Consider the following 15145-nt stretch of genomic DNA (forward strand, 5'->3'; position numbering starts at 1 on the left):
AAGAGAAAGGAAAAGAAAAGAAAAGAAAAGAAAAGAAAAGAAAAGAAAAGAAAAGACAAGACAAGACAAGACAACACAAGACAAGACATACACCTGGTCAAGGTGGCCTGCCTTGTTCAGCACAAGTACGCCCTCCACTCACCGGTCCAGCATCTTGGTGCTGGCTCTTTCTAGCTTTTCCAAGATCTGCGGGAGCTGGGTGTCATCATCACAGGCTGAGCCCCAGCCTAGCACACGAGCCAGGTCGTTCCCTGTGCCGAGGGGCAGCACTCCCAGCTGACACTGACAAGACACAGAGGAGAAGACACAGCATTGAACACCCCCCTTCTCTGGTTACCTACAACGGTGGTTAAATCCAGCAAGAGGTCTCGTCTACAGTGGCATGGCGCTCAGGCTCTAGGCAGAGCCCGCTGGACAAGACAGGGGATCTTCTAACCTGAGAGATGATTCCAGAACCATCTGACCCACCCTCTCCCACACCCATTTCTCATCCTGACACTTAATCCTCTAGGACCTCTCTGACGTAGATTTCCAAAATCTCCTCCCTTCCCCTTTTCACTGTTCTGGCCACAGTCCTGTCCCTCCCTGTGAGTATCTGAACCCCACAGAGAATCATTCTCTGAGTCAACACCACCTCTCCATCCACTACATCTTACTAATGCCAAGTTCATCTTCCAAAAATATCACTAGTGTCCTTTCACCCCACTAAACACACCTTCAGTGCTTCTAAGTTCTACCAAAAACAGGTGCCAGAACACCCACAGTCTGGTCGCCAAACCCGAACATGTGCCAGCGCCCTGCCTACAGCCTTCCGCCAGACCCTCCCCCTAGCAATGGTGGGTACTGCTCAGGCCCGACCTCCACCCGGAACTCTCATCGGGCCGGTTTGGTCTCAGGGAGCCCCCCAGACACTGGATGCCCAGAATCTCCACCTCCAGCCCCACCACACAGCCTGTGAAAGAGCTATCGGTCCTCCCGAAGCACAGCCTGTGGCCACCCACCCTGACCACCCTGCCAGGGCCAGCAAGTCAGACAGAAGGCCCCGCATGCCCGAGGGTGAGAACAAGGAAGCCCAGCAAGCCACGAGGAGGGGACCTGGCACTGGAGCCTTAGAGAAAAGGGGCGGGCAGTGCAGTGAAGGCACAGCGGTGTTCTAGGTGGAGAGGTGACCCGCCTGCCAAGTCAGGAGACAGGAAGTCAGGGAAGCAGAGAAGGAAGAAGGAGCCACACCCAGGGGGCTCTGATAACCATGTTAAAGTCTAGACTTTATCCTCAAGCCAAGGAGGCGTCAAGGAATGCTGGAGGGGGGGGGTGGGGGTGGTGGTGAGTGGCACTGCCCCTGGGGGAGGTCCCCGTGGAGGAGCAGACGGACAGAGGCCCAGGGTCAGCTGAGGTGTACCCAGCAGCACACAGTGGGTGGCCTAGACACTCTGGGGTAGCAGATGATCCCAGTGATTCACTAGAAATGAGGGAGGGCGAGGGAAAAACCCAGAGCAACTGTCAGATTTCCGGCCTGAGTGCCTGGTGGATGAGATTTTCAGACTCCAAGGAAAGAAATGAGGGGTAGGTGGGGCTGTGTGGTAGGCTCGGTGCTGGAAATGCCAGGCTTGAGGCACTACGAGGCATCTGGGAAGGCAGGAGGGCAGCCAGGAAAAAGAGAAGGGTGAGAGTGGGGTCTCAGGGAAGCCAGCAAAGTGAAGGACTGACCAAGTGCCACAGAGAAGCCGAAGGAGCTGAATGCTCACTGAACTCAGCATTCTGAATGGATGAAACCAAATGACTGGTCCCCCCCACCCGCCCCCCCATCCTCTTGACTAGTGATAATGAACTTACAAATAATCCTAGAAGTCACAAAACTTAAAATTGGGCCAAGTGTATTAGTCCAATTTCACCACTAGGGAGCAGTATGTGCTTGAGTTGAGCAATTCACCTGCACAGGCCTGGTTCAGACTGTCCACTTTCCAACATCATCCTGAGCCCAGGGCTAAATACAGACCACAAAAAGTTGAACCAGAGTCAGGAGAGAAAGCTAAGTCTCTGAAAAATATGCTCAAGTCAGGTAGAAGATCTGGGAAAAAATTATGCTGAAAGCAAATGACAAACTAGGAAAAATATGACCAACAAGGAGTTTATATCTATAATATAACAATCCTTAGAAATCAATTTTTTAGGGCCACCTGGGTGGCTCAGTCATTGTGCGTCTGACTTCGGCTCAGGTCATGATCTAACGTTCAGTGAGTTTGAGCCCTGCATCAGGCTCTGTGTTGACAGCTCAGAGCCTGGAGCGTTCTTCAGATTCTGTGTCTCCCTCTCTCTCTGTCCTTACCCCGCTCACACTCTGTCTCTCTCTCTCAAAATAAATAAACATTTTTAAAAAAATAAATATTTAAAAAAGACAAATACCCAATAGGAAACTAGGCAAAAGGGGCACCTGGGTGGCTCAGTCAGTTAAGTGTCTAACTTCAGCTCAGGTCATGATCTCACAGGTTTATGAGTTCAAGCCCTGCGTCAGGCTCTGTGTTAATAACTCAGAGCTTGGAGCCTGCTTCCAATTCTGTGTCTCCCTCTCTCTCTGCCCCTCCCCTACTCTCGTTTTCTCTCTCTCCCTCCCTCCCTCTCTCTCTCTCAAAAATAAATAAAAATTTTCAAAAAAGAAACTAGGCAAAAAACATGAACATGTGATTCATTTAAAAATCCATGTATTGGGGGCATCTGGGTGGCTCAATCGGTTGAGCATCCGACTTCAGCTCAGATCATGATCTCACGATTCGTGGGTTCGAGCCCCACATTGGGCTCTGTGCTGACAGCTCAGAGCCTGGAGCCTGCTTGGGATTCTGTGTCTCCCTCTCTCTCTGCCCTTCCCCTGCTTGAAGGTGCACATGCTCTCTCTCTCTCTCAAAAATAAACATTTAAAAAAAGGTTTTTTTTAAATCCACATATTGACTTCAACAGTATTAAAGAAATAAAAATAAAACATATCTTTGCTTGTCTACTTAGGCAAAACTAAGAAGGTGAACAACACTGAAAGGGAAAGGCTGGTTTCTGTGGCACCAGGAGCGTGAAGGGGTGAGGCCCCGGTAGGGAGCAGCCTAAGGCACGGAGGAGGAGCCAGAGCCAGTAGGCGAGCTAACCCAGCCGCATGGCTCTGCCTGATGGAAAACCATCGCTGGGCTATTTACAGACGTGGATCACAAGGCAAAACACAGTAACAGAATAGCATGGGTAATGGGAGTGTGTTTACATTAAAACTACATCAACCTTCTACCCTATGTACACACATACATATGTGTATGTATGTCGACAGGAGGTCTCAAAGACAGTTCTCAAGACGTTAGTGGCAGTGGTTAACTTTGGGGAGTGGGTTGAGGATGACAGAGCAGAGAGTGGAAAATCAATGAACGCTTTTCCAATCAGGAAAATCTACTTTTAATTTAATAGCAAAACAACAACGACAACAAAAATCCTAAGTCCCGACTTGATGCCCAAGTCTACCTCCGCCCCCTCCCCCCTGGCAGGAGGCACGAGGCAGCAGATCTATCGCCATCCAACAAAAGCCAGCGGGGGCACCTCGGATGGCAGCCCCAGCCCCACCCAACTTGCTCCTGCCTGGGACCTCCGGGGACAGGAACACTCTCTGGTAGTTCCCTGTACTCCTAGCTGTGAAGTTCCCATCCCCACTTCACAGCTCCTGGGCCCTGCAAGGCCACCAAACTACCTGCCCTTCCCTCGGAGCCCTTGGCTGTGCCCTGCCGAGGGCCATGGGGCATCCTGTCACCGCAGCATCCCTCTCCCCTGGCTGGGCCCCTCCACGTCCACGCACCTGTTTGTGAAGATTGAGGCTGTCAATCTCAGAGAGCACCCAGCCAACGCTGCCATCCCCACCACAAACCAGAATCCGGAATGTGTCAAACTTCTGGAATAAGCGTAAGCTGCAGAGAAAAGAGAAAGTCAAAGAAATGAGGTGCGTTCTAAAGGACAAATGACGGCCAGTCAGTCCTGCCCCGAGAGGCCCCACCTGCACTCCAGGCCGACCTGCACCCCTGCCGTGAATAAGCCTCTTGGAGCCCGTGCCCACATGTGCTGAGGCTCAGCCTGCAGGGCCGCCCACCCACACCTCTGCGCCCACTGCCCCTCACTCACATAGCTCAGGAGCCCCAGGCTGCAGGACTGTATGGGCCCCTCCGTCCTGGGCAGGAGGCCCGTCCCACTCCCCGCAAAGCTCATCTCCGTCTCCCTCCTGTGTTCATCTTGGTCGCCCCCCCCCCCCAGACGTGCATGGCCCTTCAGGACACCCCACAGCCTCTGCTGACGCCCCACCCTCCTCCTGAGAGACCTTATCCATGTTTCAGCTTTCAGGGGCCACACAGATAGCGATGACCCTGAATGATGACCTCCAGGCTTTCCTGAAGGACAATACCGGCACCTGTCTACCAGAATGCACCAGCCAGTGTCCCATGGACACCTCCTCATCCTAGGCTTCCTTCCTTGGGGAATGGCAGCACCATCGACCTCGGTTACAGGCCCAGACCCCATTGTCCCTCGGAGTGCAGCGCCTCTCTCGTAGTCGCTACAAGAGCCTCCGACCTACCTCGTGTCTCCTTCGGGCACCTTCAATTCGTGCCACCAGCATGACCTTCCCAAAACAAGTCTCATCCAGGGTCTAGCTTTAGAAGTTGCCACTCGCTTCTAGGAAAGGTTCAAACCTCTCAGCCAGTGCCACCTGCCCCCACTCCACCAGCCACCCCACCACGTCCACACCCCCTACACACACAGCACCCTCTGTCTAGTAGGTACCCTGCCTCCCTCTCTGCCATTAAAACACTAACTCTCCTCAAATGCCAGCTCAGCAGAGAAACTGAGACTCTCCAGTTTAATTTATATGCTTCTTTCCTGGGTTCTCAAAAAAGGTGCCCATCAGCCTGGCCAGGGACAGATCGCCCGGTCTTGTGACCTTGACTACCTGTATGTGTGCCGTGCACCGTGAAGACAGGGACCCCACCTCACTCAGCCTTGCGTCTGACAGAGAGTCCAAGCCAGAAGTCCCCCAGAAAACAAGCAGGGGTGAGTGACACTGCACAAAACGGGTATACACAACAGAGCTGAGGTTCTGAAGTAACAAGGCTGCATCTGACCTTCAAGCGAAATGGGCAGGGGGCGTTGCCTTGGGAACACTGGCCTCTCTCGGGCCTTCTTTCTCTGGAAAAGACTTGATACGCCCAGGTTGGGAATCAGAAAAATGAAGCCATATCTCCAAGTTTCATGGTGAGGAACAGGAGGTCAAGGCTGCTTCCCAGCAACCGGAACTTACTAAACCAACCCCCGCTGCACCTCTGCGGGGGTTTTCCGAAGCCACCTCGTCTCCAGCTGACTCCTGCGGGGGTTTGGGGGCTCGCCAAGACGAGCACACGGCCGTTCCCTGATTGTGCCGTACGGCTCACCATGTCCCTCGTCACCCCCGAGCACCCACCCAACAACCCTGGGGCCGTGCTGGGTAACAGCCGGCCCTGTCTGGGATACAAGGGCTTGTGATCCTGCGCCTGCCTCCTTTTTAACCAAAATGACTTTTTTTTTTTTTTTTTTTTTAATGACTCTTTATCAAGCCAATAGTGAACATGCTCCCGCATCTCTCAGTCCATCGGTCTATCCGCAGAAACCCACGGAGCACCGCCTCTGGGGCACAGGCTAGCAAGCTGCCCTTTGTGACTGTTCCCCAACAGAGACTTGCTGCCAGGGGGCAAAAGCAACATGCCAGACCCCCATGGGCCAGTGGGCACGTTCCTCTCCTCCGCCAGGCACCCAGGCTCCTGTTCCAGCAACATCTGGCTGCAAAGTAGCACACTCCGAGGAGCCTCAGAGGCAAATGCACACCAGAGAACGCGTTCTACTTTCCCCGACAAACTTCCTGGACAATCCCCCTTCCAGGCAAGGCTGCCTCTTAGAGCCGCTACCTTGAACTGATGCCGCCAAGCACAGAAGCTAAGAGTTCATTCAAATGACACCATTTACAGCAGCAAATGTTCTCCACACACTGTACAACGTGCACAAGTAGGAAGAACACCCATCAGACCTCCAGCTGGCAGATAAAAGGCATCAGTAGTTCGCCCCATACACTGGACTTCACATATCTGCATGCGTCACTGCACCTGTAAGGTAACAGACCTCTGGTGCCCTCCCACAATAAAGGATCTCCCTGTGGCCTCACCGGAGAAAACATCCTCCTTAGTACTATGCACCATTAAAAAGAACGAGGCAGATCTGTAACCAGTGACATAAAAACATGTCCATGCCGACACACGCAAGGAGCAGGCGGTACACAGGAGGCAACGGTAGGTAACCCGGCTTAAAAGTGCGTCTGCACAAGTGAAACACGCTTTTGAAAGCTGGAAAGACCCGCAGCTGTACTCGCTGTTAAGCGTGTGTGCCTCCGCTGATGGAGTCTAGGGAGGGGATGGTTCAACAAAGACTATTTTCATCTCCTGTTTAAATTTTTCTGTATCTTTGAATGTTTTTTCATAAGCATGCATTATCTTCAAAATTGTTTTGAACTCCAAGAAAGATCGATTTTGTAAGCTTCCTACCCAAGGTGTGGTCCTCCGTTCATGAGGTCAAACACTTGGGCAGGGTTCAGCAGCTGTTTGAATCTTCTGAGGAACTTCACACCCTGGTTATCCCCACTTTTGGAGTTGACAAAGACCAACAACGGGCTCGTGCAGGACGGAGGGCACGTGGCCTTCCAGAAGCCTGGACATGAGAATGGAAAGGGAGGGGAGAAAATCAGAGGGCCATCAAAGACTCCGGGAGCACAGTTAATCATATAAAAAGCAGCAGACACCCCAAAGAGACCTGTGACTTACACATCCACATCCAGTCACCAGCAAGAGAGCAATAAACAGATCTCCACATCGCCATTCCCGACGAAGAAGGACGGGAGTCCCATCCGTGACCTTACGTTTACATGACCGTGCACCTCACCACTGTCCTTCCCTCTTGCTCTCCGTCTGGAGGAGCTAGTTCCCCCAGCTTCCCACCTTTCTACCAACACCTGCTAGCATACATCATCATCTCCCATCTGGACAGTGAGCAGGTACGGAACAGCACGCTGACCACTTCTGCCGCCGGATAAGCCAGCACACGGGACAGCACGAGTGCGCCGGCTCCCGTCCGCGTGTGCCCCGCAGCCATCAGGACCCCGTTTACCACCTCTGCGCGTATCTTCTCCCCACAGCGGCCCGGCCTGACCTCTTCCCGACCACATCCCCACATCACCAGTGTGACCAATGCTGGCATGGCAGAGGGGAGAGGGCATGGAGAAAGAAGGCCAAGGAAACAGGTGAGCCAGGAGAGTGTGAGGCACCCACCGTCAGAATCGATGCTGTTGAGCGCTGTGGGCGGGATGACCGACACCTTACACAGGCCCAGCGGACACTTGGTCTGTAAGGACTCTTTACATGACGTGTGCACCTGAAACAAGAACCCGCGCATGACAAGGGTCACCGCATCCGCCGCGACTGTCCCTGCCACCATGGGAGTGGGCACTCCAGGACCGGCTGAGCTGCCGACCCCATCCAGGCGTGTATGGGATCGGGCACGGGGCCTGCACGCACTCACCATGGCCTTGCACCAGAGACAGCGCCAGTCCTGCAGGCGCAGCACGCTGCCGCACGTCTTGTCGCACACCGTGCACTTGGCACTCACGGGCAGGTTCCCTTCCAGCCACTGGTGCGGCATGGCGATCTGCGAACCGCGAAGACGTGGGCGCTCAGACGAGGAAGCCCTCAGGCAAAAACGTCCTCAAATAAACTCAACTGCAGCCTCCTCCACAGCACAAGCGGGGGCGGGGCGGGGCGGGGCGGGGCCTGCAGGGGTCTCCTGCAGGAGCCGGCCAGGAGCAGGGGCGCGCTGGACCATGCCGGGCCCTGAACACGCACGAAAGCCTGCGAGCCAGAGGAACGAGCGCGGGCCTGGGGACGGGGCTCCCTTTGGCCGGCGCCAGCACAAGGCGGGGAGGTCTGTGCAGGGTCGGCAGCCCGGCACAGGGCCCCCATGCATACCCCGTCCTCATCCTCAAGGATGTCCTTCCCGATGGAGGCCAGCGTGGTCCACTTGCAGTTGTTGGTTGCACGCACAGCACACCGTTTGTGGGCCTTAAATTTGCACACTGTGAGAGAACAGACACGGGACCTTCAAGCCCCATTCGAGACGGTGCTTCCCATGCTGGAGGAGGCGGCTGCCCTGCTCCTCCAGGACTGTTGGGACCGAACACGGAGCGCGCTCCCCATGCTGTAAACTGAACAGCCGGGGCGTGCACAGTCTGGTCACAGTGAGACCAGCATCCAGGACAGGCTCTGACCCAACTCCCCAACTCCTCAACCCCGCCCGGCAGCACGAGGGCCACCGCGGGCCATGCCCCATGTACAGACACCGAAATTTAAATGTGACAAGATCCCTATGTCACAAAACTGTCATCTTTTGATTTTTTCCACTTAACATGTACAAACCATTCTTAACCCCACAGGTGGTACCAGAACAGGCGGCAGGTGGGAACTGGCCCGCGGACCAGAGCTCGACCACCCCTGCTCCTGCCCCCTGCTCCTGCACGACCGCTGTAACCCACCCTCCGCATCCGGAAGACCAGGTTTCACCGTTTATCCACAACCTGGTTTACCCACGGCGGGTATAACCACCTCAGGGCCGACAGAGACTTTTAACCTCTTTTCCCTCTGTCCCTTTAATGTTTCTCCTTCGTGTCTCCTTACCACTTCCCTTCTTTCCACTTTGTCTGTTACTACCCAAGATCATTTATCAAACTCCTCAGTAGGTACAATAAGTAAGCACAGAGTCCCAGAAATCACTTTACACGGACTGATTTGTGGTGACCATGCTAAGGTTTCTAAGGCTTCATAAAGGCAAACATCAGGCCACGCTTCCCACGGCACCCCACGCCATTCGCACCTTCACAGGACAGTCCGTGCGACGTGACCCCAGACAGAGCCTCGCGACACACGTTGCAGTAGGTCGGCCGCGCATGGGAACACGCGTACCAGTTGTGCATCCCTGAGAAATGGTCCATGCTGTACTGGGAAGGCTGCAAGAACAAAATAAAGATGGCAAAGGTAAGCTGTCCCTCTGACACTCTTGAATGGGACTCAATGAAGTATCCAGGGGAGGGGAGGGGAGGGGAGGGGAGGAGGGCAGGCTCAGCCAAAAGGTCGAGCAGCAAGCCTAAATTTTACAAGGAACACACGAGAAAGTGAGTTCCAGGCTGCTCGGTCCACACGTGGAAATACTGGGACGGCAGAGTATTCAGGGGCGGGCCCCAAGGAGGGACATTTGTCTTTCTGAACCTCAAAGTGCTCCCTGTTCTGGACGGTCTTCAGCGCTGCAATCCAGTCTTCCATCTCTTTCCTGTGGTCAGCACATAAGATGAGCTTCCTACATGGAGTGATGACCTGTGGGACGAAACAAGAACCAGGCGGTACAGCGAGAGCAAAGGACAAATGCTAACCGCTGCAAAACTTCTCCACATCTCCTTCTGTTATGTGTGTGTGTGTGTACATTTTTATGAAAAATGACCGATTTGGTCAGATTCTCAATTGAACACAACATAAAAATGATTATCGTGGGTTTGGGGCGCCTGGGTGGCGCAGTCAGTTAAGCGTCCGACTTCAGCCAGGTCACGATCTCGCGGTCCGTGAGTTCGAGCCCCGCGTCGGGCTCTGGGCTGATGGCTCAGAGCCTGGAGCCTGTTTCCGATTCTGTGTCTCCCTCGCTCTCTGCCTCTCCCCCGTTCATGCTCTGTCTGTCTCTGTCCCAAAAATAAATAAACGTTTGAAAAAAAAAAATTAAAAAAAAAATGATTATCGTGGGTCATTAAAAAATCAAGAAAAATCTCAAACCAAAAAGACAATCAAATTCAATGTATACATTCACCAAAAATCAAGTAAGTGGGCATTCACCAACCACCTGCTACTCAGACATGGTAATAAGCCACAAGAAGCGTTTAAAAAGAAAAAAGAAAACACAGTTGCCATCACTCCAAAGAGCTCACAAACTAAGGTCCAGCGCATGACCAGTTTAGGGAAATTGGTCCAAGTTACTCTAGGAATGGTGTACTTCAAATGTACCATACATGATGTCCTTGTACAAAACCGTGTGATATGTGACAAGAGAAAAAACAACCAGTTACTACACTGAAGGGCCTCAACAATTTAACTGGAAATGAGGTCAGGAACCTGGTGATAATCAACAAATGTAAACTGTATCTACAACATATAAAGAGTTTTTACAAACCAATAGAAAAGTCTTTCTTACAAAAAGAGGTTATAAACTTGCATTTCAGAGAAGAAGTACAAAAGGGCTAACAAATAAAAGATGCTTAACTGCTCTAGTCATTGGGGAACACGAATGAAAACAGCCAACAGTCTGCCAACAGACTGGCAAAGTTCTGAAAGATGGTAATCCAGTGTTGGCAAAAGTATGGGAGAAAAGAGTTCTCCTCAAGCAATGATAGAAACTCAATAGGATATATATTTTGGGGAAAAAATTTGATAGTGAATACCAAAATTTTAGAAAAATAACCTTTTATGTACTTCCGTTTTACAGTGATGTAAAATATCTGCATGGTTCTAAAGTCAAATCCACAGAACAAGGTATAGTCAGAAGTCCAGCTTTTCCTTCTGTCCCCTCCACCCTGGGTCCCTCCCTTCCCCATATGCAGCTTTATAAAAGTAAGTAAGAGTATGGTTTATCCCTCCATTTTTAAGATACATGCAAACACATACATGTATTCATATTCCCCTTCTAAAACAGGAGTATATCATACACACTTTTCTCCATCTCTGCTTTTTCACCTAATTATCTATCTTGCCCACCTCTTCTTAGCAACATGGAGCATCTCTTTACTCTTTCTTAGGGCTGCACGGAGCTTTGCTGGACAGGAGCACGAGAGTCCATTCAACCAGGTCTCTATTAATAGAAATCTTTTTTTTTTTTTTTTAATGTTTATTTTATTTTTGAGAGAGACAGAGGGTGAATAGGGGAGGGGCAGAGAGAGAAAGGAAACACAGAATCGGAAGCAGCAGGCTCCAGGCTCTGAGCTGTCAGCACAGAGCCTGACTCTGGGCTCGAACTCACAAGCCATGAGATCACGACCTGAGCCAAAGTTGGACACTTAACCAACTGAGCCACCCAGGCGCCCCTCCATTAATAGAAATCTTCTGTTGTTGAAAATCCTTTCCTATCTCAAACAGTGCCGCAATGAATGGCCTTTGCACAGACCTCATGTGCTTCCCAGTGTATGTGGGGGAGAAGTTCCTAGAAGCAGAACTGCCCTGACAAAGAATAAGCGCATTTGTAATTTTGCAGCTGAAATCCCTCCCCAGGGCTTGTGCTGTCTGCATTCCCACCAGCAGTGTTAGGAAAATGCCTGCTTCCCCAAGGCTGCACCAATAAAACATGTTAACTTCTGGATCTCTGCCCATCTTCTAGCTTTAATTTATATTATTAGATGATCATGTTTCTGGCTCAGAAAACTTAGAAATGGTGTTTTATAGATTATCTCTTTGGTGATTTCTATAACCACCTATAAAGCTTAATCACAGAAGGGGCTAATTAGAGCTGGGTCACAAATGCATGGTTCATTCTCTCACGTCACCAAGGTGACAGGGATAACTACACACAGGGGCCAAACTGGGTGTAGAAAGAAGGGAAGCTAGGGGAGGGGGAGGGGAGACTGGAGGACAGAGAAAACAGAACCAGAGAAGCTGGGTGCCCTCCTGAGGGTGGGGGTGAGGGTGACAGCCACACTCCTTTACACCTGGACAGTGCCACGAAGAGCCCACATCCCAGCATCTGCTGGGCAAGTGCATGATGAGTGTCTGCTCCACACCTGAGATTCTAAGACTATACAGGCAAGGCTCCCACTCACAGAGAACTTATACTGGGGAAAGGCAGAGAAACAAGAAAACAATTTCAGACACTGACACGGGCCCTGAAGACAAAGCGGTAGTGTGAATGGGGCTGGTGGGTGCTTTGCACAGAAGGCCATGGGAGTGCTGGCAACTGCCAATGGCCTGGGGTCAGTGCTTATGGAATTTTCATCAGTAACCGTCTATAAAATCTCAGCAAACACTTCTTTTCATTCATTCTTGGGTGGGTTTTAATATTTAAGCATTTTTATCGGTGTAATAAACATAGAGAAGAGAATATATTTTTTATAACTCAGGGATTCTATGCAGAGTTATGCAACATGACAGCTACAGAAGAGAACAATGACATTTTTTAGGTCCGTTCTATTTCAGGTTTTGTTTCTGCTAGTCCGGTGACAATCTTTACAAGATGAAGTACCCACATTATTCCAGAATTCAGCTGTCATCGAATCTTTGGGTCAACCATCTTCCACGTGCCAAAGGAGAGAGGTTTCGTGGAATAGCTTTGTGAGTACTAGGCACCACTGGACAGCAAGTTACAGACAAAACTGTTGTGTTTAAGTTAATGAAACAAAAGACAGATGACCTCACTTCCTCAATCTGTGTGACTGTTTACAGGGAGTAAACACTGATGGATGAATATCCAAGAACCTGGTTTCAGCCTTTTTAAAAAAACTCCTACTTGTGCATGTTTGAAGAAGCCTCAGACAGACTCAGATCTGAACCCCACCCAGCCACTGAGCAGCCAGGAAAAATGGGCAGACTGTCTTCATTTCTATTCTGGAAAAGGGGGATGATAAAGTTACCTGGCCTGGGTTGTTATGGGATAGAATGGGACCAGCATGCACAGGACTCGCACAGGGCCCAACACACAGCTTTTAAGACGCACCTCCAGGTCTGAAGCCCTGACGAGCTGGGTAACTGAAGCAGCTGACTCCCCTCGCCAGGCCTCCACATGCCCCTCTGGACACTGGGGCCGTAATGACGGTGTCACGCCCCAGGGTCATCCGAGCGTGGAAGCGTGTTCTCACGTGCACGCACCTGCCACTCACTCTCGGCGTTGCTTCAGACTCTAGGGCCTGACCTTGGGGCATTATCTGTTTGATAGGACCACGTGACACCTCCCCCCATTCAAGTTGACACCATTCAAGTGCCAACAGTCCGCGTCCCAGATCATGAGATTTGTCACAGAAGATTCTCTGCTTCTCCTGCTCCTCTCCCAGCACATTCTGTCACCTTCAAGACAGAGTCCCTATTTCTTAGCCACCCGCAAGACTGGTCAATCTCCTCACAAGGCTCCTCCCCACCCTGGTCCCCTGGCAAGGTCCTCAACGGCCTTCCGGCCATGGGGGAAGCTGCCCGAACACCGGCTAGCAGTATCACACGCCCCGGCAAAGGCTCCCGCCAGTCCCTCTTTGTTCCCTGAACAGCAGCCTGGGACCAATGCACGAGAGAGGTGAGGGCGGAGGGCCTCTTCAGTCGAAAGGAAAACGAGTGACTGTTAATGAGAGCTGTCTTGGACGGGGCTTCTTATTCAATCCCTTGACTTTGGAGATAGAGTGGGCAGGACAGGCCCCAGGAGAGAAGCAGGTGCTGGATGAGACCTCTCCCGGCTGCTCATCCAGCTCAGCAGGGCAGGAAGAAGGCGGGAAGAAACGCTCCTACAAATATTAAAACTGTCCTTCTGCTGGACTGTAGCCAAGACCATCCCTCTTAAAAATCAAGGAACGGTGCAAAAAAAGGTAAAACCGTCCCCAAGGATAAGACTTTACAGACCAAAAAGGCTCTGTGTTTTTCAAGCGAAGAAATGGCTCACGTAACTCAATCAACTGAAATGATAAATGCGAATTAAAAGCAGGGTCATACATGAACTTGATAGGACCAATCAGTGACACCACAGAGATTCGGTGAGCCAGGACCCATGACTGGAATGAGCAGGCTTGGTACCAAGGGACAGGGCAGAGTTAATACTGCAGAGCAAGGTGACAGACCACAACACGCAAACCCACGAGCTGGAGAGTGAAAGCACACGCAGACCTTGACGCTGGAAGGATGAGGGAGGCTGAAAGAGAACACAGGTCACAGAGGAAAGAGTGGAAGCATGTCTCTCCTACTCCTCGGAGGCAGGCTAGGAAAGCAATAAACAGGTGTGAGTCCTTAGTCACTCAGCGAAAGTCTCCTGAAGGTGAAAGAATTTAAAAATCAATAAGAAAATAGACCAACTAACAGAAAAATGGACAAAAGCCTTGAACGCTTATTTCACAAATGACCAACAAGGCACACGAAAATGCATTCAACTTTGTCTCGTCTGGGAAGCGGGCATTAAAACCCCAGCACGGAACACCTTTCCCAGTGGCTGGGCTGAAAAGATGGACACAAGTGAGTGCTGGTGAGCATGCGGAGCAACTGAACACTTGCTCGGCACCAGCGGGAGGCAGTCGGGCACAGCTACTCTCTAAAACAGTAGAGTTGAGGGGCGCCTGGGTGGCGCAGTCGGTTAAGCGTCCGACTTCAGCCAGGTCACGATCTCGCGGTCCGTGAGTTCGAGCCCTGCGTCAGGCTCTGGGCTGATGGCTCAGAGCCTGGAGCCTGTTTCCGATTCTGTGTCTCCCTCTCTCTCTGCCCCTCCCCCGTTCATGCTCTGTCTCTCTCTGTCCCAAAAATAAATAAACGTTGAAAAAAAAAAATTAAAAAAAAAAATAAAACAGTAAAGTTGAACTCTCGTACACCCCATGGCTCGGCAGTTCCACCCAAGCGCCCATCAGAAACACAAACACGTATCCTCCTCCTCAAGGCACAAAAACATGTATAGCATCACTACTGTTAACAGGCCTACAATGGACACAAGCCAAACACCCAGCACTGGTAGAGTGTGTAAATGCACTGTAATGTATTAATACAGGGGACGATGACAGAACAACAACAAGGAACCATCTGCTGCTAATCCAATAATACAATGTACTTTACATGCTGAAAGAAAGAAGCCAGGCACAGAAGAACATAAATATTCATATAATTTCATTATGCATATATAAAGTTAAAAAAAAATTAAAAAACAGGGGCGCCTAGGTGGCTCAGTCAGTTAAGCATCTGACTCTTGATCTCGGCTCAGGTCACGATCTCACGGTTCACGAGCTCGAGCCCCACGTCAGACTCTGTGCAGAGCCTGCTTGGGATATTCATTCGTATCCTCTCTCTCTCTCTTTCCAAATAAATAA

The 15145-nt window shown here is 51.1% G+C and overlaps 1 protein-coding gene across 1 annotated transcript in view; it reads right to left on the minus strand.

The window, feature by feature from the left end:
• Positions 1-15145, minus strand: part of DGKD (diacylglycerol kinase delta) — an 86911-nt gene that overhangs the window by 29974 nt on the left and 41792 nt on the right. The window contains 8 exon segments of the mRNA XM_040450640.1: positions 143-282; positions 3821-3929; positions 6579-6741; positions 7359-7461; positions 7609-7734; positions 8052-8158; positions 8953-9085; positions 9345-9449. Coding sequence (XP_040306574.1) covers positions 143-282; positions 3821-3929; positions 6579-6741; positions 7359-7461; positions 7609-7734; positions 8052-8158; positions 8953-9085; positions 9345-9449 — 986 coding nt within the window.

This window comes from Herpailurus yagouaroundi, unplaced genomic scaffold (genome assembly GCF_014898765.1).
Source record: "Herpailurus yagouaroundi ecotype Mexico unplaced genomic scaffold, PumYag 202, whole genome shotgun sequence".
In the NCBI taxonomy this organism is placed as follows: domain Eukaryota; kingdom Metazoa; phylum Chordata; class Mammalia; order Carnivora; family Felidae; genus Herpailurus; species Herpailurus yagouaroundi.